Genomic DNA, 26,741 nt, shown 5'->3' with positions numbered 1-26,741 from the left:
ACTGTTTATTTGGTGTTTCTCTGGGGGCATGAGGATCTAGTTCTTCTTAGTTTGCCATCATGCTGATGTTGCACTAAGTTTGGATAATTTTCAGGCATTATTTCCTCAATTATCTTTTTTCTTCTCCTTCTGGTACTCTAATTACACATATATTAGACCAGTTGATATTGTTGCACAGGTTACTGAAGCTCTGTTCATTTGTTTTCCAGACTTCATTTTCTCTCCCTGCTTCAGTTTGGATAGTTTTTTTCTTTAAAGAGTCTTGAACTTTATTCTGGAAAATAGTTACTTGTGGATTAGCATAATTCCAAAGCTTGTTTTTAAGTCTGTTAAGGACAGGTCTAGAGTATTTTTGTTAAAATTTTTTTGAAATTGATTTTTAGAGAGAGAGAGGAAGGATGCCGGGGGGCGGGGGGGCATCTGTGTGAGAGCGAAACCTCAAGGGGGAGAGTGAAACATCAAGTGGTTACCTTGGGCATGTACTCTGACCGGAATTGGAATCCAACCTCCGGTGCCCAATCAGCTGAACCACACCTGCCAGGGCTAGAGTATTCTTTACTGTAGGGCTAATTTAGCCTCACTATTAAGGTGTGTCCCTCCTGGAATTTATTCAGTGCTCTTTGTATTTAAGAGTAGTCTCTCCAGTCAGGCTGGTGGGAACTTGAGTGTTTCCCTGCTCTTTGAGCTTTGGGTATTATTTGGCTTACATTTCCCCAATAGTTATTTTTTATCTGTTCTTGTGGATTTCATCTTATGCATGTGCAGATTGTTTTTCAGCCACAGTTTCAGAGACCTAGGGCAGATTTCTAGAGCCCTTGTTGTGTGTGTGTGTGTGTGTGTGTGTGTGTGTGTGTGTGTGTGTGTTTTCTTTTTCATGTTAAAAGTTTTATTTTAAAAAAAGACTAAATATTTTTTTATTTTGCCTAAATGGCAGCATCTCCAAGTTCTTTCAATCCATATGCAATCAGTTAATGGGAAATTTTTTTTGCTTTCTCTGCTTTAGAGGGTTTCTTTCTTTTCTTTTCTTTTTTTCTCTTAATACTCATTTAGGTGGGGAAATCCCCTCCAATTCAGAGTGCCAGTCTAATAACAAAATTAGACCTTCTCTGGAGCCTTTGTTTTTATATAGCTTCCTCCCCTTCAGTGCTTAGCCCTGCGAATTTCATTTGCCTTGGCATTACTAAGTTCCAGTTTTTGTCACCTCAACTCACAGGACTCACTGGGCTCTTTTTGGGTTCCCCACTCTGTACTACTGTCTGGAAATTATCTCTATTCAGAAAACCAGGATGGGGCTCAGTTTGTTTGTTTCTTCATTCTAAGGGATTATAGTCTAGCACAGTCCAATGTCTGAAAACATTTGTTTTATATATTTAACTAGTTTTCTAATTGTTGATAGCAGGAGGGCAAGTCCTGTAGGAGTTAATTCTTTTTTTAAAAATTATACTTTTAGTTATTTCAGAGAGGAAGGAAGAGGGAGAGAGAGAGACAGAAACTTCAATGATGAGAGAGAATCGTTGATTGGCTACCTCCTGCACGCCCCCTAATGGGGATCAAGCCCGCAACCCGGGCATGTGCCCTTGATCGGAATTGAACCCAGGACCCTTCAGTCAGCAGGCTGACGTTCTATCCACTGAGCCAAACCGGCTAGGGCTAGGAGTTAATTCTTCATGGACAAAAGAAAAACATTCTCATACATTAAAAATTGGTATATGATTGATACATCATAAAATTCCCATAGTTAAAGTACACAGTTCAGTGGTTTTCAGTATATTCACTACATTGTGCAACCATTGTCGCTAATTCCAGAGTAATTCTAGCAGCCCAAAAAAGAAACCCCATACACATATCAGCTGTCACTCCCCATTGCCCCCTTCCCCCTGCCCTGACAACCACTAATTTAATTTCTGACTATATGGATTTGTTTATTCTGAATACAGGATTTCATATCATTGGAATCATATGATGTATGGCCTTTTGTGTCTGGCATCTTTCACTTATAAGGTACTCTAGGTTTGTCCACGTTTTATCATATAACACTGCTTCATTTCTTTTTATTGCCCAAAAATATTTCATTGTGTGGATATACAGCATTTTGTTAACTCATTCACTTGATGAACATTTGGGTTGTTTTCACTTTGGGGCTATTATGAATAATGCTGCTATTCATAAATTTTTTCTTCTAATAATTTGTAATATTGTAAACAGGGCTGAATTTATCACTTTTTATTTACTTAGTCGACATTGAGCGATATATAAAATAGCAAATAATTATTGAGCTCTTGCATTGTGCTAGACAGTGTTCTGAGTGCTTCCTCTGTTTTATTTTGTTTAATCTTCAGTCCATCTATATGAGGTAGATGTTGACATTCCATTTGACTGATGCAGAAATGGAAGCTTAGAGAAGGTAACTTGCCCAAGGTACCCCCCTAGTGGGTGCCACCATGCTCAGTACAATGGATGATGCAGAGTTGTGTAGGACATATTAACTGCTCTAATTTATACAATTCAATAGAAGAAATATATGAAGTTAGTCCTGGGGGTCACTGTGGGAAATTATTTGAATGAGGGAAAAATTCCTGTTTAAATTGAAGATATTTTGATGGTTGCTTATCTGTTAACCAATTGCACCAGTCTTTCAGTAGGTATTTTCATTGGTACCAGCCTTGACTAGAATTGGGTATTAATTTGCATAGTATGTGAGGAATTAATAAAGAGCAGGAGAACCTTCCTAGTTGTGCTTGAGTTTTCAACTCTAAGTCATATCTTATTCCTTAATTGTTAAAAAAAAGATATCATATAGATCATATATCCTCCAAGAAGGACTTTTATTCATTAGGGATATTTATCTTCGGTGCTGAATGAAGATTGAAGGAGATAATACTCCTTCTTAAAAAAATTAGCCCTCCCTCCCTCCCTCCCTCCCTCCCTTCCAGAAGGTGCATTTATCCTCCTCATGTCAAATATATCAAGTCCTTTTGGGGTCTCTAGTGTGAAAGGTGAAAACATGAGTGCATTAGTTTACCTTTGCACCATACCCTATTGCAGGCGTCCTCAAACTACGGCCCGCGGGCCACATGCGGCCCGCCGAGGACATTTATCCAGCCCGCCGGGTGCCGCTGTCTGTCCTGCTTAGCAGCCGACTCATCCTGGGCCCACAGTGCGCATAGGAATTTGTTCATAGTTTTTTTTTTAAACTATAGTCTGGCCCTCCAACGGTCTGAGGGACAGTGAACTGGCCCCCTGTTTAAAAAGTTTGAGGACCCCTGCGTATTGTATTGGTTTTCTATTGCTGCATAGTAAATTACTTCAAGCTTGGCAGCTTAAAACAACACCCATTTATCATCTCACAGTTCTGTAGTACTACCGTAGATCAGAAGACCTGGTGGGCTCAACTCGGTTCTCTGTTTAGGGTCTCACAGACTGAAATCAAGATGTTGGCGAGACTAGTCTCTTATCTGGAGGCCTTGGGGAAGAATTCACTTCCAAGTTCATTCTTCAGTTCCTGTGGCCATAGGTCTGAAGTCCCTGTTTCCTTTACATGTGACCCCTCTGGCTTCTGTTAAATCCTTCTTGTCCTTTGAATCTCTGACTTCTGTCACCAGCCAGAGAAAACTCTGCTTTTTAAAGAGCTTGTGTGTATAGATCAGGCTCACTGTGATAGTCTCCCTATCTTAAGGTCAGCTGTGCCATATAATCCTATATAATAAAAGCCTAATGTGCTAAGTGTCTGGTCATCCGGTTGGCCATTCAACCAATCAAAGCATAATATGCTAACGATATGCTAAGGCCGTTCAACTGCTCTCTATGATGTGCACTGACCACCAGGGGGCAGACGCTCTAACTGGTAGGTTAGCTTGCTGCTGGGGTATGGCTGATTGAGACTAAGTGAGACTGGCCGGACATGCCCTGGAGCCCTCCCATGGTCCATCCCCGGCTGGCCAACCTCCCGCATCCCTCTCTGGCCCTGATCATGCACCAGTGGGGTCCCTTGACCTAGACTGTGCCCTCTTGCAATCCAGGCTGAGGGACACCCCCCCCCCCCCCACACACACTGAGTGCACGAATTTCGTGCACTGGGCCTCTAGTACAGTATAATCCCAGCAGTGATGTTTCATATTCACAGGTTCCACCCACAATCAAAGGAGAGGGGATTATATAAAAGTGAGGGTCACTGAGGGTCATTCTGCCTACCATAGCCATTAATTTTCACTTTTAAACATTGTTGTGAAGGTCACATTTTTAACACAACAGACAAGTTTTCTATTCCCAGGTCTTATCTTGTCCTTCCCTCACTCTTTCTTGAACTTCTCTTTTCTTCCTTTAAAATAGTTGGCCTCTTTTCTCTATTTGGTAGCATTCTTATCCTTGACCTCACCCTTGATGCTCCAAAGAAATGTGAATTTATCTTTTAGGACAGCATTTCCTGAAATCACCTTCCTTTGTGCTGGTCAATTATATAAGAAATGTTGTTTGACTGCAGACATTATCACCATCATCCCTGGGCTTCCGCTCCCTAAGCTTGAGCATTTAATGTAGGGTTTAGCTGCTTAGAGGCATTGGCAAGGTATTTCTCATCTATGTGATCTGCAGATAAACTGCACCTTATTTTTTCACTGTCCTCTCTTTCATTAAGATTCAAAGATGTGTCACTGTCTGCAAGTTCAAGAAGTATATTAAAACCTTGTCTATCTCTCCATCATTCTATAGCTAGTAATGCTGCTATAATTCCATTTTATCTCACAGCAGGGTTCAGTAGAAAGTGTATCAGTAATGAAAAACAGTAATTCAAAGCTGTGTTTGGTGGAGCATTCTGAAGGCTTCTAGATCTGTCTAAAGCTACAGGGGATTTCTCAGGCTGCCTGGAGAATCCAAATAGGTTATAGCTTCAGAAACTGCATAGTTCTGCTGATACTGTATGTGAAGGCTAACACTTACAGAAATGGCTAATGGGTCTGGGGTCTCCCCTCAGTTAGGATTAGTTTTTTCTTCATTTAGTATTATTCACTGAAGAAGAAAATTTATTTATAAAAGCTTTAGTGTATAATTTAGGATTCTTCATGTGTAAGGGGAGTTCTGGGATTTATAATTATCTTATGAATTACTTTAGAAAGAAGATGGGATAGTTGTCTTTGGTTGTAAGGAAAGTTGTAAATTGAGTTCTGATGTTGGGTAGGATAGTAGGAAATGACAAGACATATATTGTAGCATTTGGATGCAGACAGTTGTGAACAAGTGTTTATCTTTTATTCATTCATTCACTGTTTATTAAATGTCTATCATTTGCCAGACTATGTATTATGCACTAACAATGGACTCTACCTTTATGGATCCCATGCTCTAGGGAGAAGTAGCGTTCTTACAGAAATAGTTATGGTCTGTATGCTATTAGAGGGGAGAATAGTGGGTACCCAGTGGAGAGGGTCTGCAGTGGTCGGAAAAGGCTCCATAAAGAAGGTGACACTTGAAGAGAGTCTTGAAAGAAAGAGTTGCCAGGCTGGCAAGGAGCAGACGAGCATTTTGGGCAGAGGAAATGGTACTTGCCAGGAATGCAAGTGTTCAGTTCACTATGTTTAGGGGAGAGTGAGGAGCTTGTTAAGACTAAAGCCTAGAAAGTGGGTAGGGTAAGGTAGGGAAGAGGTAGGAGTTAAGAGCAGAAAGGCAAACGGTATCCACCTGGTTGTGAATGGTCTTATGAAGGGTTATGAAAGGTCTTGTGTGAGTTTTCGGTTTTGAATGTATTCTATAGGTAGTCAGGAACTATGAAAGAGTTTAAGTAGAGACCAATGTGATTAATTTAGCATTATAGAAAAATCCTGAAGGCAGTGTGGAGGATGGATTGAGAGTTAAGGAGTGAGGTACTAGAGGCAGCTACCAGTTAGAGACTATTAGGAGGGGATATATTCCAGAGATGTTTGAGAGGTTTTCTCTAAGGTGGGGATAATAATAGTACCTACCTTTAATGTTGCTACAAAGAGTAAATGAATTAATATGTAAGATGTTTAGAGCATAGTATGGCACATAGCTAGTACTGTATGTGTTAGCTGTTGTAATACGATTACCATATGGGACACGGGGAAAAGTGGCATCAAGAAGAGGCGGAGGGTCTGGTTGGAATAGAGGTGTACCATTAACCTATCACTAATGTTTGAGTGATTAGTGCCTATCTTTGGAAATAAGTATAGATTGGTAGGTGGACTGCTAACTAGTGCTTACAAGTAACTTATGGAAGAATAGTTAAGCTTTTAGAAAAGTAGGTTTAATTATTCATTGTGCTCATCAAAGGTAAGAGGGATGCATCTTTTACTGAAGGGGAGATGCTCTTTGCTCATTTTTAATGGTAAGGATATGTAGACAATGCATTCTTTTTTCTGGTCAGTATAAAAATACTTTTTAAAAAAATACAGTTTTATTGATTTCAGAGAGGGAGAGAGAGATAGAAACACCAATGATGAGAGAGAATCATTGATTGGCTGCCTGCTGCACACCCCCTACTGGGGATGGAGCCCGCAACCAGGGCATGTGCCCTTGACTGGAATTGAACCTGGGACCCTTCAGTCCCCAGGCCAACGCTATATCCACTGAGCCAAACCGGCTAGGGCAAAAAATACTTTTTTTCTTGTTCATTTTAAAACCTGATGTTTGAATATTTGTCCTGTTTTTAAGAACCTTTCCATGTTCACGTAATTATGTCTGTATAGAATTGATAAGCCAGAACAATCAAAACCCTGTTTTCTGAAGTTCATTCAACATAATAAGGTATTTTATTATTAACACTAATACAAGCTCAAATCAAAGTCAGCTTTTGTGAACATTCTTAAAGAATAATAGAAGTGACTCATCAGAGCCTAATTTCGCACTCCAGTGACTTATATGGAAGAGCAAAGATGGTTTAGAGTGTTGCATAGTCATGTAAAAGGCTAGAAGAGGGGAAAGCCTGTATTTATCCCATACTGCTATGTTCCAGAGGCTTCACATATATTTTATTTAATCCTCAGAACAACCCTGAGAAGGAAATGGTGTCTGCTTTATAGATGATGAAATTGAATTCCAGAGAGATTAACTCACTTCGGGTTACACTGCTGATAGATGGCAGACTTAGAATTTGAACCTAGGCCTGTCTGGTTGCAAAGCCAATGCTTTTTTCACCAGTCTGCCTTATTTGAATAACTTTCCTATGTGATGAGGTTTATATTACCTGCCCAGCAATGATTTTATGGGATTTGGCCATAAAAAAAGAAAGAAAATACAATGAGCATAGGGGAAGTCTTCCATACTTATTTCCTCTTTTTCTTTGCATCGAATATCAGGAAGTGAATTGTTGGATCCCACACAAATACCTATACTTATTGAGAGGCATTGTGGGAGCATTTAAAAATTTATAGGACCCTTGACCTAGAGGTGAACTAGGCCATCTCCCTTACCTTACAGAGGAAGAAACTGAGGGTCAAGGGAAGTGAAATGGCTTGCCTAATTACAGCTGGTTTGTAACAGACTTGGAATTAGAACTCTAGACTCTATTCCAATTAAAGGCCTTTTACACCTGAATTACAAACTGTTATTACGCTTTGAGTTCCTAAAAGATGATATATGTGAATGTAACTTGAGGATTAAAAAATTTTTTTTTGTCTCTGGCGCTCAGCATGTACTGTCAAGGCAGAGTGCTATACATTATTTACATTCTGGGTGGTACACATTTGGATGAGATTAATAGTGTTCTTCTTTAAATTTCTTTTTTATTTTTTTGTTAATCCTTACCCAAGGTTATATTTTTTCTATTGATTTTTAGACAGAGTGGAAAGGAAGGGGAGAGACAGAGAGAAACATCGATGTGAGATACATCAATTGGTTGTCTCCTGAAGCACTCCCAATGGAGGTGGGAGGTAGGGATTGAGCCTGCAAACAAGGTATGTGCTCTTGATCAGAAGTGAACCTGGGACCCTTCAATCCTAAGGCCAATGCTCCAGCCACTGAGCAAAAACAGCCAGGGCCATAGTATTCCTTTCTTAACTCGTGTAATGGATCATGATCTTTGGGGTCTGAGTCTGAAGAGAGGCTTCCCTTTTGTTCGCTGACAGCTCTGACGGATGCACCTGCATTTTATTCCATTTGTGTGGAAAGGATGGCTGAATTTTAACCTATGCATTAAAGAAGCAGAGAGAATGTCTCATGGTGGGCTAATCCATATTTCTCTCTTACTGGCCTTTTTCCAAGCTTCACATTTTTAGATTTCATTGTACCTTGTTAATTGTTCATGCTGACAGCATTGCCAGCAGTTCTGCCCCATGGGAGCCTGAGTGCTGGATTAAAAGTGAAATCAATGAAGGGCCAGTGATAATGTGGTGATTGCTAGTGGTAAATCACGAAGCTGCAGTTTTGTGTTTTTTTTCCCCCCAAAATTTATTTATTACTATTATTTTCATGAAGCTGCAGTTTGAATGAGAGAGTTAAGGTTTTGCACCTGGGACTGTTGAGCTAGGACAGGATTTTGAACTCTGAACTGTGGGGTAGGCCTGCACATATGCTTTCTATGGAGGTAGCTTTTGCATGCATTTTTTCTTTGGATGAAACCTTATTTAACAAATAAAGAAACTGAGGCTTGCTGATGTGACATAACCATAAAGAAACCCTTTTTCCCCCCATCTAGATAAAACAGCCCCAGGGAATTCCTGTTACTTTACTCTTTGCTTCTCCTTGCCTGGTGGAAGGTAACCACCATTAGAATTTTCAGGCACCAGCCCTAACCGGTTTGGCTCAGTGGATAGAGCAGAGCATTGGCCTGCAGACTGAAGGGCCCCAGGTTTGATTGTGGTCAAGGGCATGTACCTTGGTTGTGGCTCGATCCCCAGTATGGGACGTGCTGCAGGCAGCTGGTCGATGTTTCTAACTCTCTATCCCTCTCCCTTCCTCTCTGTAAAATCAATCAATAAATAAAAATTAAAAAAAATTTTTTTCAGGCGCCAGCCTGGTTGGCTAACCTAATGGAGTAAAATAGTTCCAGCTCCAAGTAATGGTGGACTTGGAGGAGGGCCCAGTGTAACTAAGTCCCTGGAGTAAAAATTTGATGTTGGTCTTTATTCATTTCAAAGAAGAATGTGGGTGGGAATATGATATATTCCAAGCAAAATAAATAAATAACAATAGTGGCTCTAGGGATTTATGCCAGTGCCTTGAAGATTGTTTGGTTCTGCATTAATTTTAGATAATTCAGTAAGAGAAAAGTTTTTCTTAGTAGATGGCATTTCTAGCCAGAAATGTATAACCTAAGTACTCATGAGGACACATCAGACAGACCCCAAAAGCACTTGCTATTTTTTTAAAATTTATTATTATTAAAGAAATAGTCTATGTTTTTAAAAACAAAGTCAATGTCAAGAAAGACAAAGAAAGGCTGTGGAAATGTTCCAGATCCAAGGAGACTGCAGAGACTTGACAGCTAAATACAAAGCTTAATCCTAGACTGGATCCCGTGTTAGAAGGGAAAAAATGCTGTGATTGACAAAATTAGGACGTGGATGGCAAATCATAGCTAAAATTATCAATGTTAAATCTATTGAAGATTAAATTATATGGCTGTTATTTTTAAAAACTATGGTTTTGTATGAAATATATATTGAAGTATTTAGGGGTAAAGGGCCATAACATACACAATGCAATTTAAAGTAGTCTAGAAAAAAAGGGAGAAAAAGAGAAAGAAAATTATAAAAAACAATAGGGTAAAATTTTGACAATAGGCAAATATGAGTAAAGGATACTATCTATAGTTTTACATCTTTTTTTGTGAGTTTAAAATTATTAGTATCTTATTGCTGTTATAACAAATGACCACAAACTTAGTGATTTAAAACTACACAGATTTATTATTTTACTAGCTAGAAAAAGGAAGCTGTAGAACCTTTCTTTCCTTACCTTACCCATCGGGTGCCTACCACTTTAGTCAACTTTAGTTCACTTTCCATACTGAACAACAAGAGCAGGGAAAGGAATAGATGGGATATCTAAAAGCCACATAATCTGTAGTCTTTTGCGGAATCCGAGTGTTAAGAGTTCAAACAGTCTTTGTAACCCTTTTCTGTGGACAGAGCAAGGAAATGTATGTATGTATATGTACACACATATACAACTTACATGCATATTTGTGCATATACAGTTGTCCCTCTGTATTCGCAGATACCAAAATCCAAGGATGCTCTAGTTCCTTATATAAATTGGCATAGAATTTTCATGTAACTTGTATGCATACAGGCTTCCCCCCAAATAATTTCGATCTGCAGGTGATTGAATCTGCAGATATGACACCGTAGATACAGAGAACCAACGGTATCTATTTTAGAAATCAAGAGTTCACAGGCAGACCGCCTGGTCACCCTGTGTTGGTGCGCGAGCCCTCTCTGCCATAAGTAAACTGCATTTTCCTGCTGGAATCCTGCTGCAGGCAGCATGGCCCGAGTGCTTGTCGTTGGCAGTGGGGGCAAAGAGCACACGCTGGCCTGGAAACTGGCGCAGACTTCTCACATCAAACAGGTGTTGGTCGCCCCCGGAAATGCAAGCACTGTCGGCTCTGAGAAGATTTCAAACACCGCCATCTCCATCAGCGATCACAGTGTCCTCGCTCAGTTCTGCAAAGATGAGAACATTGAATTCGTAGTTGTTGGACCAGAGGCACCTCTGGCTGCTGGGATCGTCGGGGACCTGGTGGCAGCAGGCGTGCGGTGCTTTGGCCCCACAGCACAAGCGGCTCAGCTAGAGTCCAGCAAAAGGTTTGCCAAAGAGTTCATGGACCGACATGGCATCCCCACCGCCCGGTGGAGAGCCTTCACCGAGCTCAAGGACGCCTGCAGCTTTATCCTGAGTGCAGACTTCCCTGCTCTGGTCGTGAAGGCCAGCCGCCTGACCACCGGGAAGGGGGTGATCATGGCAGAGAGCAGAGAAGAGGCCTGCAGAGCCGTGCAGGAGATCATGCAGGATAAAGCTTTTGGAGCAGCTGGAGAAACGATTGTCATTGAAGAACTTCTTGAAGGAGAAGAGGTTTCTTGTCTGTGCTTCACCTATGGGAGGACCGTGGCTCCCAAGTCCCCCGCGCAGGACCACAAGCGGCTGCTGGAGGGAGATCGTGGCCCCAACACGGGGGATGGGGGCCTGCTGCCCAGCCCCGCAGGTCTCTAAGGATTTGCTGCTGAAGATTAAAAATGCCATCCTTCAGCAGACAGTGGACGGCATGCAGCAGGAGGGCATGCCGTACGCAGGTGTTCTCTATGCGGGTGTGATGCTGACCAGGGATGGCCTGAAGGTTCTGGAGTTTAACTGCTGTTTCGGGGACCCGGAGTGCCAAGTGATCCTCCCGCTTCTTAAAAGCGATCTTTAGCCCTAACTGGTTTGGCTCAATGGATAGAGCATCGGCCTGCGGACTGAAGGATCCCAGGTTCGATTCTGGTCAAGGGCATGTACCTTGGTTGCGGGCACATCCCCAGCAGGGGGTGTGCAGGAGGCAGCTGATTGATGTTTCTCTCTCATCGATGTTTCTAACTCTCTATCCCTTTCCCTCTCTGTAAAAAATCAATAAAATATATTAAAAAAAAAAAAAGCGATCTTTATGAAGTGATTCAGTCCACCCTGGATGGCCTGCTCTGTGCAGCTCTGCCTGTTTGGCTTGAAAACCGGGCGGCCATCACTGTTGTCATGGCAAGTCAGGGGTATCCCGAAGACTACGCCAAAGGTGTAGAGATAACGGGTTGCCGAGGCCCAGGCTTTAGGGCTGGAGGTGACCTAAAAAGACGGCAAAGTGGTGACCACCATCCGGGACACTCTCGTCGCAGCCCTTGAAGGGGCCAAGCAAGGACTGGCTGCTATAAAATTTGAGGGCGCCATCTACAGGAAGGACATTGGCGGCCGCGCCATAGCGTTCCTCCAGAAGCCCAGGGGCCTGATGAACAAGGACTCGGGGGTAGACATTGCAGCTGGAAATCTGCTGGTCCAGAAAATTAAGCCTTTAGCCAAAGCCACCTCCAGACCAGGCTGTGATGTGGATCTTGGAGGTTTTGCTGGTCTTTTTGATTTGAAAGCAGCGGGTTTCAAAGATCCTCTCCTGGTCAGTGGAACAGATGGTGTTGGCACGAAACTGAAGATTGCCCAGCAGTGCAACCAACGTGGTACCATTGGCCAAGACTTGGTTGCAATGTGTGTAAACAATATCCTGGCACAAGGGGCAGAGCCCCTTTTCTTCCTCGACTACTTTTCCTGTGGGAACCTCGATGTTGGCACAGCTGCAGCAGTAGTCGCTGACATCGCTGAAGCGTGCAGGAAAGCTGGGTGTGCCCTCTTCGGAGGGGAAACAGCAGAAATGCCGGACATGTATTCCCCTGGGAGTATGACCTGGCCGGGTTCGCCATGGGGGCCGTGGAGCGGGACCAGCAACTCTCTCAACTGGAAAGCATCGCTGAAGGGGATGTTGTTATTGGAATAGCGTCATCTGTTCTCCACAGCAACGGGTTCAGCCTTGTGAGGAAGATTGTAGTGAAATCTTCCCTTCAGTACTCCTCTCTGGCACCCCACGGCTGCAGCGACCAGACCTTAGGGGACTTACTTCTGACTCCGAGCAGAATCTACAGCCACTCCCTATTACCTGTCTTGTGTTCGGGCCATGTCAAGGCCTTTGCCCACATCACCGGTGGAGGGCTGCTGGAGAACATCCCCCGTGTCCTCCCTCCAAGATGCGGGGTGGAGTTAGATGCCCGGGCCTGGAGGGTCCCCACGATCTTCTCGTGGCTGCAGCACAAAGGACGCCTCTCAGACGAGGAGATGGCCAGGACCTTTAACTGCGGGGTCAGGGCTACCCTCATGGTGTCAGAGGACCTGGCAGAGCAGGTGCTGAGGGATGTTCGGCAGCACCAGGAGGAGGCCTGGCTGGTCGGCAGGGTGGTGGCCCGCCCTGAAGGTTCTCCCCAAGTGAGAGTTGGGCACCTGCTGGACGCCCTGTGGCTGAGCAGGCCTGCGCTGCAGAACGGCTCCATGCTCAGTCCCTTCTCTGCCCCGGAAAAGGCCAGATTGACCGTCCTCATCTCTGGGACAGGCTCGAACCTGCAGGGGCTGATAGACAGCACCCGGGAACCGAGCAGCGCCGCCCACATCGTCATGGTTGTCTCCAACAAGGCGGCCGCGGCGGCTGGGCTGGACCAACTGGCGAGTGCGGGCATTCCCACCAGGATGCTTAATTACAAGTTAAATGAAAGCCATGTCGAGTTTGACATGGCCATTGACCAGGTTCTCGAAGAGTTCTCTGCGGACATCGTCTGTCTGGCAGGGTTCATGAGGATCTTGTCTGGCCCCTTTGTCAGGAAGTGGAATGGGAGAATGCTCAACATCCACCCGTCCCTGCTGCCGTCCTTCAAGGGCGCCAATACCCACGAACAAGCCCTGGACTGGTGTCGCAGTGATGGGGCGCACTGTGCACTTTGTTGCTGAAGACGTGGATGCTGGACGGATTATTTTACAAGAAGCTGTGCCGGTGAGGAGGGGCGACACTGTGGCCACCCTGTCCGAGAGGGTGAAGGTCGCGGAGCACAGGATCTTCCCCGCGGCCCTGCAGCTGGTGGCCAGTGGTGCCGTGCAGCTGGGCAAGGACGGCCGGCTCTGCTGGGCCCAGGAGAAGTGATGCCACCTCTGCAGGAAGGAGGGCCGGCCACTCGCACGGTCCCATGGCTTTTATCACGTCCTCAGCCCAGACACTCGCCGTTTCCTCTTTGGCCATTTTTTAACAAACCGATTCGTTACAGGCAAGGCTGGTGGGCACACCTGGGACATGGATGTGTTGCCTCCAGGGGTCTTGTAGGTTTACCTGTTCACGACCTTGTTCAGGATTCAGCTAGTCATTCAGAATTCCTTCTACTGTCAGCCAAACAAGACACCAAGCTCTTCGCCTTCCTTCCCTCTTTTTCTGGCCAATGTCACCTCTGGGAGGCTCCCTGGGCCGGGCAGCTGGCTGGCCACACACTTTCCTCACATTGACTGGAGGCAGCAGGCCATCATATAAACAGAGGCTCGGGCATCCCGCACTCAGGTCCCTCGCTTAGGAACTGTCGGCCCTTAGTTTCTGGAGCGTTCACTCAATGTTAAGCCAAACCCTTGCCTGTGAAGTTCATAGAGAAAAAAATTTCATGCTTTAAAGGTAGAGGCCAGTGCCAAGAGGTAAGTTAGACCAACATAAGCTTCAGACTTCAGAAATAAACTCCCAGCTCGCTCTAATGCGGCCGCCACTAAAGGGACCCTGGCTCCGGGGGCACTGCCAATTCCATGTCTTAGAACAGGAAGAACCAAAATGTGTGTGAACATCGGATTGCCAGAAACCAAGCACACACCTGGAACTAGCAGGGGTGCTATGACAAGCAACAGAGTCGGCCTGACAGCCCCTGTCTTGTTTGTGATGAGTATTATTTGGACATGTTGAATGTGTTCATAATGATACAGAGAAGAGGTCATTTAAGCTATGACAAAGCCATAACAAAAAAGGATAAAAAGGTCAATATTTTACTGGCGTAATAAACACGGACATTTTATTAAAAAAAAAATTCACAAAGATATTGATTGTACTCCATCCTTACAGGGTTCTTTCTTTCCCTCTACATTTCATATTTTTATGTCCCTCTTCACACATTTGCTTAATCCTAGAATACATCTAAAATAGTTCTGATTTGCTTTGCCCATACATCTGTAAGAAATAAACCTACTAAAAAGAATTCAGGATTTGTTTACAGTCCCCTCCCCAAAAACAACAACAACAACAACCTTCAGCTGAGATATTTAGTAAAATTTTGTGTTCGAAAGTTACTCAGATTAGTTCTTTCTTTTTAAACCCCCTCTAGTGTGGATTTGGTATTCATTGGAAATGCAGGTGGGTTTCATTTTTAGTTTACTTTTAACATTTAGTTCCCCCTCTCGCATCTTAGTTGCTTTAATTTTATTTTGAATAAGTAGAGTATCAACATGCTTCCAAAAGTCAAAACTATACAAAAGGGCATATTCTGAAGAAGTGTAGCACATTCCTGAGTCCCTTCCACCCTGCTCTCATCATTTATAGGTAACCAACTTCGTTGCTTTTTGGTTTATTTGTTCTGTGTTCCTTTTTGTAAAGATAGTAGGTTTGTGTATGTTTTCTTATTTCCCTTCTTTTATACAGATGTTAACAAACTATATGCTCTTCTGCTTTCCTTTCTTTTATACAGATGTTAACAAACTATAGGATTTTTTTCATTTACCATTGTGTCCTGGAAAAATCACTTCATATCAGTTTATACATGTGTTTATACAAGGTTTTCAATCAATCTTCTATACTTGAGGACATTTATTTTCCAATAATGCTCCATTCACTAACCTTGTGCGCATGTATTTTATATTATTGAAAATATATCTTCAGGATAAATTCCCAGTAGTAGGATTGCTCGGTGTATTAGACAACTTGGGCTGCTATAACAGAATACCATAGACCGAGTGGCTTAAACAACAGAGATTTATTTTCTCACAGTTCTGGAGGTTAGAAGTCAAGGTCAAGGTACTGTCTATGTTGGTTTTTGGTGAGACCTTTTTTAAATTATTTTTATTTTTTAAGAGAGAATATATTTTTTTTAATATTTTGATTTTAGAGAGGAAGAGAGTGGGAGAGAGAGAAACATCAATGATGAGAGAGAATCATTTATTGGCTGCCTCCTGCATGTCCCCTACTGGGGATTGAGCCCGCAACTTGGGCATGTGCCCTTGACCAGAATCGAACCCAGGACCCTTCAGTCCACAGGCCAATGCTCTATCCACTGAACCAAACCAGCTAGCACTTTTTAAAAAGTTTTATTTTACAATTATTGTTTACATTCCATATTTTTTTATATTAGTTTCAGGTGTACAGTATAGTGGTTAAACATATACTAAGCATATACTAGTAATTTACAAAGTAGGCCCCTGATATTTCAAGTACTTACCTGGTATCTTATGTAGTTATTAATATATTATTTACTATATTTCCTATGCTGTACTTTACACCCCCATGACTATTCTCTAAATACCAATTTGTACTTCTTAATCCATTCACCTTTTCACCCATCCTCTAACCCCACTCCGCTCTGGCAACCATCAGTCTGTTCTTTATATCTATAAGTCTGTTTCTATTTTGTTTGTTTATTTATTTTGCTCCTTAGATTCCACATGTAAGTGAAATCATATGGTATTTGAAGAGATGACCACTCAAACTATTCCATGAATAGCTCTCAGCAGGTTGAGTTATACGTAAAAACTTGCTTCAGGATTGCTTGGATGCTCTTAAAAAGAAAAGGATACACACACATATGTATGTTTAATAGCTTTGTTGGGGTATAGTTTTCCATACCACAAAAATACAGCCATCTTAAGTGTACAATTCAATCATTTTTAGTAAATTTACAGAGTTGTGCAACCTTTACCACAATCTAATTTTAGAATATCTCCAATAATCCAAAAAGATCCCTACTGTCTGCAGTTCTTCCCCAGACCCCAAGCAGCCATTAATCTTTCAGTCTCTATAGATTTTATTTTTCTGGCCATTTCATGTAAATGAAATCATATAATACATCATCTTTTCCATCTGACTTTTTTTTTTTTACTTAGCTAACATTTTTGAAGTTTATCTGTATTGTTGTATATATTAGTTCATTACTTTTTAGTGCCCAGTAGTATTTCATTGTATGGCTCTACTACCTTTTGTTTATCCATTTTCAAGCAGTTGATGGACATTTGGATTGTTTTCACTTTTTGGCTCTTATAAATAACTAGAGGCTTGGTGCACGGTAGGGTCCCTAGGCCTGGCCGGCGATCAGGGCCGATTGGGGCCTTCCTTCCCCTGGCTGCCGGCTGCCAGCTGGGGCCTTCCTTCCCCCTGGCTGCTGGCTGCCGGATGGGGCCTTCCTTAGTTCCGCGCCACCCCCTGGTTGTCACTGCACATCATAACGAGCGGTTGAATTCCTGGTCAGTTGAACTCCTGAGGGGACAATTTGCATATTAGCCTTTTATTATATAGGATACTGCTGTAAAATTTAATTACGAGTCCTTATGTGGACCTATGGTTTTGTTTTTCTTTTTTTTTTTTTTTTTTTAAATATATTTTATTGATTTTTTACAGAGAGGAAGAGAGGAAGGGAGAGGGATAGAGAGTCAGAAACATTGATGAGAGAGAAACATCGATCAGCTGCCTCCTGCACGCCCCCTACTGGGGATGTGCCCGCAACCAAGGTACATGCCCTTGACCGGAATCGAACCTGGGACCCTTGAGTCCGCAGGCCGACGCTCTATCCACTGAGCCAAACCAGTTTTGGCTGGTTTTGTTTTTCTTGAGTAGAGTCCTAGGACTGAAATGGATTGGTGGTATTAGAAATTAACTAGAGGCCTGGTGCACAAAATTCATGCACTCGGGGGCTGGTCCCTCAGCCCAGCCTGTGCCCTCTCGCTGTCTGGGAGCCCTTGGGGGATGTCCTACTGACGGCTTCCCATAGGGAGCGGGCCTAAGCCATCAGTCGGACATCCTTAGTGCTGCTGCAGAGGCGGGAGAGGCTCCCGCCACTGCCGCTGTGCTTGCCAACCATGAGTCCAGCTTCTGGCTGAGTGGCGCTTGACCACTAGGGGGCAGATCCTGCGTTGAGTGTCTGCCCCCTGGTGGTCAGTGTGCATCATAGTGACCAGTCATTCCACCGTTTGGTCGATTTGCATATTAGCCTTTTATTATATGGGACTAGGGGCCAGTGCACGAATTCATGCACCTTGAAAGGAACTGTGGGCCGTGAGGCCGTGGTGGGAATGGGCGGGTCTCAGCCCATCCTCTGCATCCCTGCCCAGCCCTCCCGCCGTGGCCCCTGGTCCTCTGCCAGCAGCCCCGCTCCCACTGCTGCCACTCCCATGCACTGATGGCACCAGCCCTGCTCGTACCTGCTGACTGTGTGGAGCAATTGAGGCTGCTGCCCCGATTGCCCCTCAAGAGCAGGGGGAGGTGAAGAAGCCCTCAGGGGTGATCAGGACTGGCGCTGGGCGCTGGCAACGGGTGTGAGCGGCAGCTCCAGTGCTGGCAGCGGGTGCGAGCAGTGGGTGCGAGCGGGGCCGGTGTTGGCAGCAGGTGCGAGTGGTGGGCGGGACCGCAGCGTGCGGGAGCAAAGAATTTTCAGTAACCACCAGAGGCTTGCCCCAGTGACAGTGACCGGCACCCCACCTTGGTCTGGCACTCCTGCTCACCGGCTCCACCATCCTGCCACAGCCGATGTCCGCCATGTTCTGTGCTTTGCTGCCCATGCCCACCATGTTCCGCGCGTGCCCCCTGGTGGTCAGCGCACGTCATAGCGATTGGTTGTTTGGTTGTTCTGCTGTTCGGTCTACTTTTTTTAAAAAAATATATTTTATTGATATTTTACAGAGAGGAAGGGAGAGGGATAGAGAGCTAGAAACATCGATGAGAGAGAAACATCGATCAGCTGCCTCTTGCACACCTCCCACTGGGGATGTGCCCGCAACCAAGGTATATGCCCTTGACCGGAATCGAACCCGGGACCCTTCAGTCCGCAGGCCGACGCTCTATCCACTGAGCCAAACTGGTTTCGGCATGTTCGGTCTGTTTGCATATTAGCCTTTTATTATATAGGATGTTTAACTCTTTGAGGAACTGCCTGTTTTCTGAAGTGGCTAAACCATTTTACATTCTTCCCAGCAATGTATGAGCAGTTCAGTTTCTCCATATTCTCACCAGCACTTGTTGTTGTCTGATTTACTATAGTCATTCTACTGAGTGTGAAGTGATATCTCACTTTGGTTTTGATGTGCATTTTCTTAATGACTAATGATCCTATCTAATAAAAGAGTAATATGCAACTTAACCATCACTCCGCTGCACCCACAAGCCATGCCCACCAGCCAATCAGGAGCGAATATGCAAATAAACTCAACCAAGATGGCTACGGCCACAGAGAGCAGGAGGGAGGCTTGGGTTTCCCCGGCAATGGAGGAAGCCAAGCTTTCCGCCTGCCCTTGCCAGCCTAGGCCTCCACTCAGGGCTACAAAGTTTCAATTATAGAAGATACATAAATCCCAACAGAAATGGCTGCCGCCACGGAGCAAGCAGAAGGCTTGGCTCCGCTCCAGGCTACAAAGTTTCAATTGTAGAAGATAAATAACCCCCAGATACCAGGGCCTCCACTTGGGTCGCCAGTGGGTCGTGGCAGGCCTGCAAACAACCACAGGCCCCTCGCCCAGGCCGCCCCATGCCCCAAGGGAACCCCCACCCTGATCCGGGACACTGCTCAGGGCAAACCAACTGGCCCCCACCCGTGCACCAGGCCTCTATCTTATCTAATAAAAGAGTAATGTGCAGATTGACCATCACTCCAATACACAAGATGGCTGCCCCCATGTGGTCAAAGATCCTGCCCCCATGTGGACACAAGATGGCCAGCAGGGGAGGGCAGTTGGGAGGAACCAAGCCTGCAAGGGAGGGCAGTTGTGGGTAATCAGGCCAGCAGGGGAGGGCAGTTGGGGGTGATCAAGCCTGCAGGGGAGGGCAGTTAGGGGTGACCAAACCAGCAGAGGAGGGAAGTTGGGGGCAACCAGGCCTGCAGGGAAAGGCTGTTGGAAGGGACCCAGGCCTTCAGGGGAGAGCAGTTGGGGGGGACCAGGCCTGCAGGGGAGGGCAGTTAGGGGTGACCAGGCCTACAGGGGAGGGCAGTTGTGGGGGACCCAGGCCTGCAGGTGAGAGCAGTTGGGGAGGACCAGGCTTGCAGGGAGGGCAGTTAGGGGAAAACAGGTTGGCAGGGGAGCAGTTAGGCATCAATCAGGCTGGCAGGGGAGTGGTTAGGGGGTGATCAGGCTGGCAGGCAGAAGCGGTTAGGGGCATTCAGGAAGGCAGGCAGGCGAGCAGTTGGGAGCCAGCAGTCCTGGATTGTGAAAGGGATGTCCAACTGCCCGTTTAAGCCCGTTCCTGGAGGGGTCCCAGATTGGAGAGGGTGCAGGCTGGGCTGAGGGACACCCCCCGCCCCGTGCACGAATTTTGTGCACCGGGCCTCTAGTTAGTATATATGGTAGTGTATACTAATACAGCCATTAGTATATCTTCTTTGGTGAAATGTCTATTCAAATCCTTTGCTTATTTTAAAATTGGATTGTAGCCCTGGCCAGGTAGCTCAGTTGGATAGAGCGATATGCTAAGATTGCAGGTTCAATCCCCAGTCAGGGCACATATAAGAATCAGCCAATGAAGGCATACATAGTGGAACAACAAATCGATATTCCTTTCTCTCTCTAAAAATCAATAAATAAAAATTTTTAAAAATTGGATTGAATTTTAAGAACTTTTAATATGTTTATATTTATCAGATATATGATTTGCAAATACTTTTCTCCTACATATTTTTCTTTTTGGCTTGTTTTTTCATTTTTTTAAAGGAGGCTTTTGAAGTGCAAGTTGTTAATTTTGATCAAGTTCAGTTAATCATTTTTTCTTTTATAGATTATGCTTTTGATATACTATATAAGAAAAGGTTTTATTAAAACCACTTTTCTGCCTTAGCTGGTTTTGCTCAATGGGTAGAATGTCTGCCTGCAAACTGAAGGGTCCTGAGTTCTATTCTGGTCAAGGGCACGTACCTCGGTGTGGGAGGCAACCAATCCATGTGTCTCTCTCACATCGATGTTTCTCTCTCTGTCTCTCCTCATCCCTTCCACTCTCTCTAAAAATCAATGGAAAAATATCCTTAGGTGAGATTTAATAAAACAAAACCCTTTTCTTTTCATAGAATTAAGAGATTTGCTTTATTTTCATGATTAGTTTAGTGATCAGACACATTTATTGTGTGAACTTGTTAAAATGCATAAAGGCTAGTAAATAAATAATAAAATAAAATGCATAAGGACTTGCCTGTGGGAGGTGGTCACATTATTCCAGCCTCATCTGGGCAGCTGTTACTAGAGAGGCAATATAATATTGATCAAAAGTGTAAGTTTGGGGGCCTGATTGCCTGGGTTTGAATTTTAGCTTCATCTCTTCCTAGCAGTGGTACTTTGGGAAAGTGGTGTTATTTCTCTGTGCCTCAGTTTCCTTATCTGTAAAATGTGGCTGATACTACTTCCCTCAGAGGGTGTCTATATAAAGTACATAGGAAATGCCTGGGACAGAGTAAGAGCTCAAAAACATATTAGCTCTTATTACTAGGGGAACAGTTCTCAGCTGTGTAGCATGGCATGGAGTTGTCATATTAGAATCATTTGAGGGGAGGATTTTTAATACTTTCTAAAGTGACAGGTTCTGCCGTAGGTTGGAGCAGCTGGGGTGATAAGCGTTGCACTTAGCCTTCCTTGACACATTTAAAGCTGATTGTTCCTTAAAATCATGTTCATTAAGTGAGGCAATTTGGGTGATGTATAGAATCACAAACTCATCATCAGATGTAAAATTAGCTCAACCTCCATTAACACTTAGAAAATGAATAATCTATGAAGTCCTGTTGCCAAGGCAAAAATTAAGCAGTCTGGCAAAACAAAAATATGATATAAGCTCTCTGCATTTGGTAAATACATTTCTCTGCTTTTTGGTGGTTTATTTGTCCAGTGTTCAGATTATGGGATAAGAATTTGGAATTTAAAGATAGAATTCCTGTTTTGCTCCTGTTGGAGAAGATTTTCAACTTTTTTTCTTATTTTTATTTGCAGAAAGAGTGTAATGAAATGTGAGGCCTATTTATGTTCAAAAGGAATTCATGATTTGATATGGGACTAGTATCAGAATATGTAAAGAATTCTTGCAACTCAATAGAAAGAAAATGGGCAAAGGATTTGAACAGACATTTTTCCAAAGGAGATGTGCAAATGTCCAACAAGGAGATGAAAAGATGTTCAGCAGCATAGGTCAGTAGAGAAATGCAAACCCAAACCTCTGTAAGAAACCACTTCCCCACTAGGATGGCTATAATAAAATAAAAAAAGGAAAGTAATAAGTGTTGGCAAAGATGTTGAGAAATAGGAACCCTTTTACATTGCTGCTAGGAATGTAAAATGGTTCAGCTACTGTGGAAAACAGTTTGGTGGTTGCTCAAAAAGTTAAACATAGAGTAGAATTACCACATGACCCAGCAGTTCCACTCTTAGGTTTATACCCAGAAGAATTAAAAACATATGTCAACACAGAAACTTGTGCACGAATGTTTATAGCAGCATTATTTATAATGGCTAAAAAATTGAAACAGCCTAAATACCATGCCCATCAAGGGATGAGTGGATAAACAAATTGTGTTTTATACATATAATGGAATGTTATTCAGCCATAAAAAGGAGTGAAGTGTACCAATACATAATTCATCTCGAACAAACTCTGAAAATATGGTAAGTGAAAGAAACCAGACAAAAAGCATATTGTATGATTCCTTTTATATACTTTATCCAGAATAGCAAATTAGAGGTTACCAGAGTGTGGGGAATGGGGAATAATTATTTAACAGGTACAGAGTATTTTTATGGGGTAAGGGAAAAGTTTTGAAACTGAGGAGAGCTGGTTGTTACACAACATTGTGAATATAGTAAATACCAATAAATTGTGCACTTTACAATAGTTAATTGTATGTTGAGTGAATTTCACTTCAACTTAAAAAAAGGGGGGCCCTGGCTGGTGGCTCAGTTGGTTGTAGCATCATCCCATACACAAAAGGTTGTGGGTTCAATCCCCAGTCAGGTTGCTTCAGGAGGCAACCAACTGATCTTTCTCTCACATTGTTGTTTCTCTCTCTCTCCCTTCCTCTCTTTCTAAAGTCAATAAAAACATATCCTTGCATAAGGACAAAAAAAGATTGGTGAGCTAAGATAATAGCTCTATGATCTCTGTATAGGGAAGTGCAATTAATACATGAAAAAAGGGGGAGTGGGAATATGAGTGTATTTATGGGTATATTTACCTTTTTGCTTCCCAGCGACAAAAGGTTTAAAGTACAAGGGATGATGATGCCAGTAAAGGATCATCATATTTGATGTGGCATCTCTGTGTCTGGATCTCTCTCCAAATTCATTTTTTACGGATTTCCTTGCGTGGGAGAATTTATTCTAAACACAGAGTACTGCCCTAACTGGTTTGGCTCAGAGGATAGAGCGTCCGCTTGCAGACTGAAAGGTCCCAGGTTCGATTCTGGTCAAGGGCATGTACCTTGGTTGCGGGCACATTCCCAGTAGGAGGTGTGCAGGAGGCAGCTGATCGATGTTTCTCTCTCATCGATGTTTCTAACTCTCTATCCCTCTCCCTTCCTCTCTGTAAAAAAGCAATAAAATAAACTAAAAAATAAACACAGAGTACTTTACCTGAAAATACTGCAGTGTTGGCAAAGTAGAGTGTTTTTTTATATTATAAAGAGTACTAGAGAGAGAAACCAAGATGGCGGCCTAGGTAAACACCTAAACTGCTGCCTTGCACAACAATTTCAAAACTACAACTAAAAGACAAAACGGACACCATCCAGAACCACAGGAAAGCTGGCTGAGTGGAAATACTACAACTAGAAGGAAAGAGGAAAGCACAATGAGACTCAGAGGAGCTGCAAAAGGCTGAGGTACGGAGATGCGTGTGTGGAGAGGACGGGCAGCTGAATGCACAGGCAGCTGAGTGCGCGGCTGGCTTTCTAAAGTGGGAGGGAGACGGAAGCTCCCGACTGGGCTGAACTCCAGTCCCAGGCGAGACTCTGGGAAACCAGATTCATTCGGGGGTAATCTGGACTGTCAGGAAAAGAGAAAGCACACTGAGACTTGGGAGCTGTGGAAGGCAGAGGTCCGGAGGCACGCGCATGTGCAAAGGGGACTGACTGCTGAATGCACGGGCGGCTGAGTGCGCGGCTGGCTTTCTAAAGCAGGAGGGAGACGGAAGCTCCCTACTGTGCTGAACTTCAGTTCCGGGCGAGTTTCCGGGAACCCAGACTCATTCGGGGAGAAACTGGACTGTCTGGCAGCGGGCGAAACTCGAGGGCAGCTTTCTCTCAGAGGTGCTTGCAGTGATTACCGAGGGACACTGAGACCCAGGGGCCTCATAGGGCAGGGCTGACGGAAAGCCAAGGCTGTCTGCTCCGCCCTGAAATTTCGCCCCATCCAAGCTGAGCACAGAGGCTTTTGCAATTTTGCAAGTCTTGTCCCATTAGGTCTCCAGCACAGAAGTTCTCCCAGTGTAGACACAGCTCATCCTCACAGCCAATTGGCCTGGAGGTCAATTCCTCCTAGTGATACCAACAACAATCAAGACTTAACTACAACAAGACTGAGCACACAGTCCACAAAGGGGTGCACCAAGAGTGTCCACCTCAGGTAACTGGGGAGGCTGAGCCACTGTGCCCTATAGGACACCTACCACACAAAGCTACTCCACCAACTCAGGGAAGCAGCCAAAATGCGGAGACAAAGAAACAGGTCACAAATGAAAGAAATGGAGGAAAGCAAACGACTGGATATGGAGTTGAAAACCATGGTTATAAGGTTTTTCAAGAATTTTCTAGAAAAGGCTGATAAATTTAGTGAGACCCTCGAGGATATGAAAAAGGACCAACTAGAAATTAAACATACACTGACTGATTGAAATAAAAAATATTATACAGAGACCCAACAGCAGACTAGAGGACCGTAAGAATCAAGTCAAAGATTTGAAATACAAAGAAGCAAAAAACACCCAACTGGAAAAGCAAAAAGAAAAAAGAATCCAAAAATTTGAAGATAGTGTAAGGAGCCTCTGGGACAACCTCAGCGTACCAACATCTGAATTATGGGGGTGCCAGAAGAAGAGAGAGAGCAAGATACTGAAAACCTATTGTAAGAAATAATGACCGAAAACTTCCCCCACCTGGTGAAAGAAATAGACTTACAAGTCCAGGAAGTGCACAGAACCCCAAACAAAAGGAATCCAAAGAGGACCACACCAAGACACATCATAATTAAATTGCCAAGAGCAAAAGACAGAATATTAAAAGCAGCAAGAGAAAAACAGTTAATTACCTACAAGGGAGCACCCATACAATTGTCAGCTGATTTCTCAACAGAAACTATACAGGCCAGACGGGATTGGCAACAAATATTCAAAGTGATGAATAGCAAGAACCTACAACCAAGATCACTCTATCCAGAAAAGCTATCATTCAGAATTGAAGGACAGATAAAGAGCTTCACAGATAAGAAAAAGCTAAAGGAATTCATCACCGCCAAACCAGTATTATATGAAATGCTGAAAGGTATTCTTTAAGAAGAGGAAGAAGAAGAAAAAGGTAAAGATAAAAATTATGAACAACAAATACATGTCTATCAACAAGTGAATCTAAAAATCCAGTGAATAAAAAACCTGATCAATAGAATAAACTGGTGAATATAATAGAATCAGGAGCATAGAAAGGGAGTGGACTGACAATTCTCGGGGGAAAGGGGAGTGGGGGGTGTGGGAAGAGACTGGACAAAAATCGTACACCTATGGATGAGGACAGTCGGGGGTGTGGGGTTAAGGGCAGAGGGTGGGGTGGGAACCAGGTGGGGGGGAGTTATGGGGGGAAAAAAGAGGAACAATTGTAATCTGAACAATAAAGATTTATTAAAAATAAAAAAAGTGTACTAGAGGCCCGATGCATGAAATTCGTGGAAGGGGCAGGGCCCTTGCAGCCGCAGTGGCTTGCCTCGGCCCTCGCAGCCCCTACTTCATCAGCTCCTGCTTCGTCCGGAAGGTTGTCCGGAAGTATGTCTGGAAGGTCTTTCGGCTGTCCGGTCTAATTAGCATATTACACTTTTATTATTATAGATATTCTTTGGGGAAGCCCATAAGAGGCCCAGTTGTTCTGGAACTAACAAAGTTGATAAGGAGCAAGAGGTATTTTGGAACCCATTTAGATGGTATTCTGTTTTTCTTGGGCTTGCCATTCTATCAGGCTACTAGTTCCTTTTTTAAACAATTTTTTTTTTATCAAGATAAAATTTATGTAACATGAAATTAACCATTTTAAAGTGAATGACTCAGTGGCATTTAGTCCATTTACAACTACCAGCTCTATATCATTCCAAAACATTTTCACCACCCCAAAAGGAAATCCTATACCTATCAAGCACATCCTGCCAGCATGTGTTATTTTCCACCTTTTTTTTATTGTAGCCAGCCTAAAGGTTATTAAATGGTACCTCATTGTGGTTTTGATTTCTATTCCTCTAAATGACTGATGAAGTTGAACATATGTACTTACTAGAGGCCCAGTGCATGAAATTCGTGCACTGGTAGGGTCCCTAAGCAGCTGCTGGCTGCTGGCCGGGGCCTCCCTCCCTTCCTCTGGCTGGCCCCGTTCCCTGGTCAAACTCCAGGAAGAACTCCTGGTTGAGGGGACAATTTGCATTCTATGCTTTTATTATATAGGATTGGTCATTTGTATTTCTTCTTTGGATGGATATCTACTCAAGTTTGTTATATATTTTTTTAAATTGGGTTCTTTATCTTTTAGTTGTTGAGTTGTAAATGTTCTTTACATATTATGGACACTAGACTCTTATCAGGCATGATTTACAAATATTTCTCCCCTTCTATAGGTTATCTTCACTTTCTTCATAGTGTTCTTTGATATATAAAAGTTTGTAACTTTGATGAAGCCTAATTTACTTATTTTTCTTTTATTGCCATTACTATTGGTGTCATCTAGGAATCCATTGCCAAATCCAAGGTTATGAAGATTTTCCCCTATTTTTCTTCTAAGAGTTTTATTGTTTTAGCTTTC

The 26,741-nt window shown here is 43.5% G+C and overlaps 2 protein-coding genes across 11 annotated transcripts in view; both read left to right on the top strand.

Moving 5' to 3' along the window:
• Positions 1-26,741, top strand: part of ASCC1 (activating signal cointegrator 1 complex subunit 1) — a gene marked incomplete at its 5' end in the record, with an annotated part of 127,485 nt that overhangs the window by 20,970 nt on the left and 79,774 nt on the right. The window lies entirely within an intron of this gene.
• Positions 10,438-13,648, top strand: LOC308257718 (trifunctional purine biosynthetic protein adenosine-3-like; the record flags this gene model as incomplete). Its single annotated transcript, XM_080687832.1, is given in 7 exon segments — positions 10,438-11,123; positions 11,125-11,352; positions 11,583-11,729; positions 11,731-11,764; positions 11,768-12,359; positions 12,362-13,415; positions 13,417-13,648. Coding segments are annotated over 7 exon segments (2,973 nt in total).

The sequence above is a fragment of the Plecotus auritus genome, assembly GCF_963455305.1.
Source record: "Plecotus auritus genome assembly, chromosome: 9".
Taxonomy (NCBI): Eukaryota; Metazoa; Chordata; class Mammalia; order Chiroptera; family Vespertilionidae; genus Plecotus; species Plecotus auritus.
The sequence above is the reverse complement of the archived record's forward strand: the minus strand, read 5'-3'. Positions and strand labels throughout refer to the sequence as shown.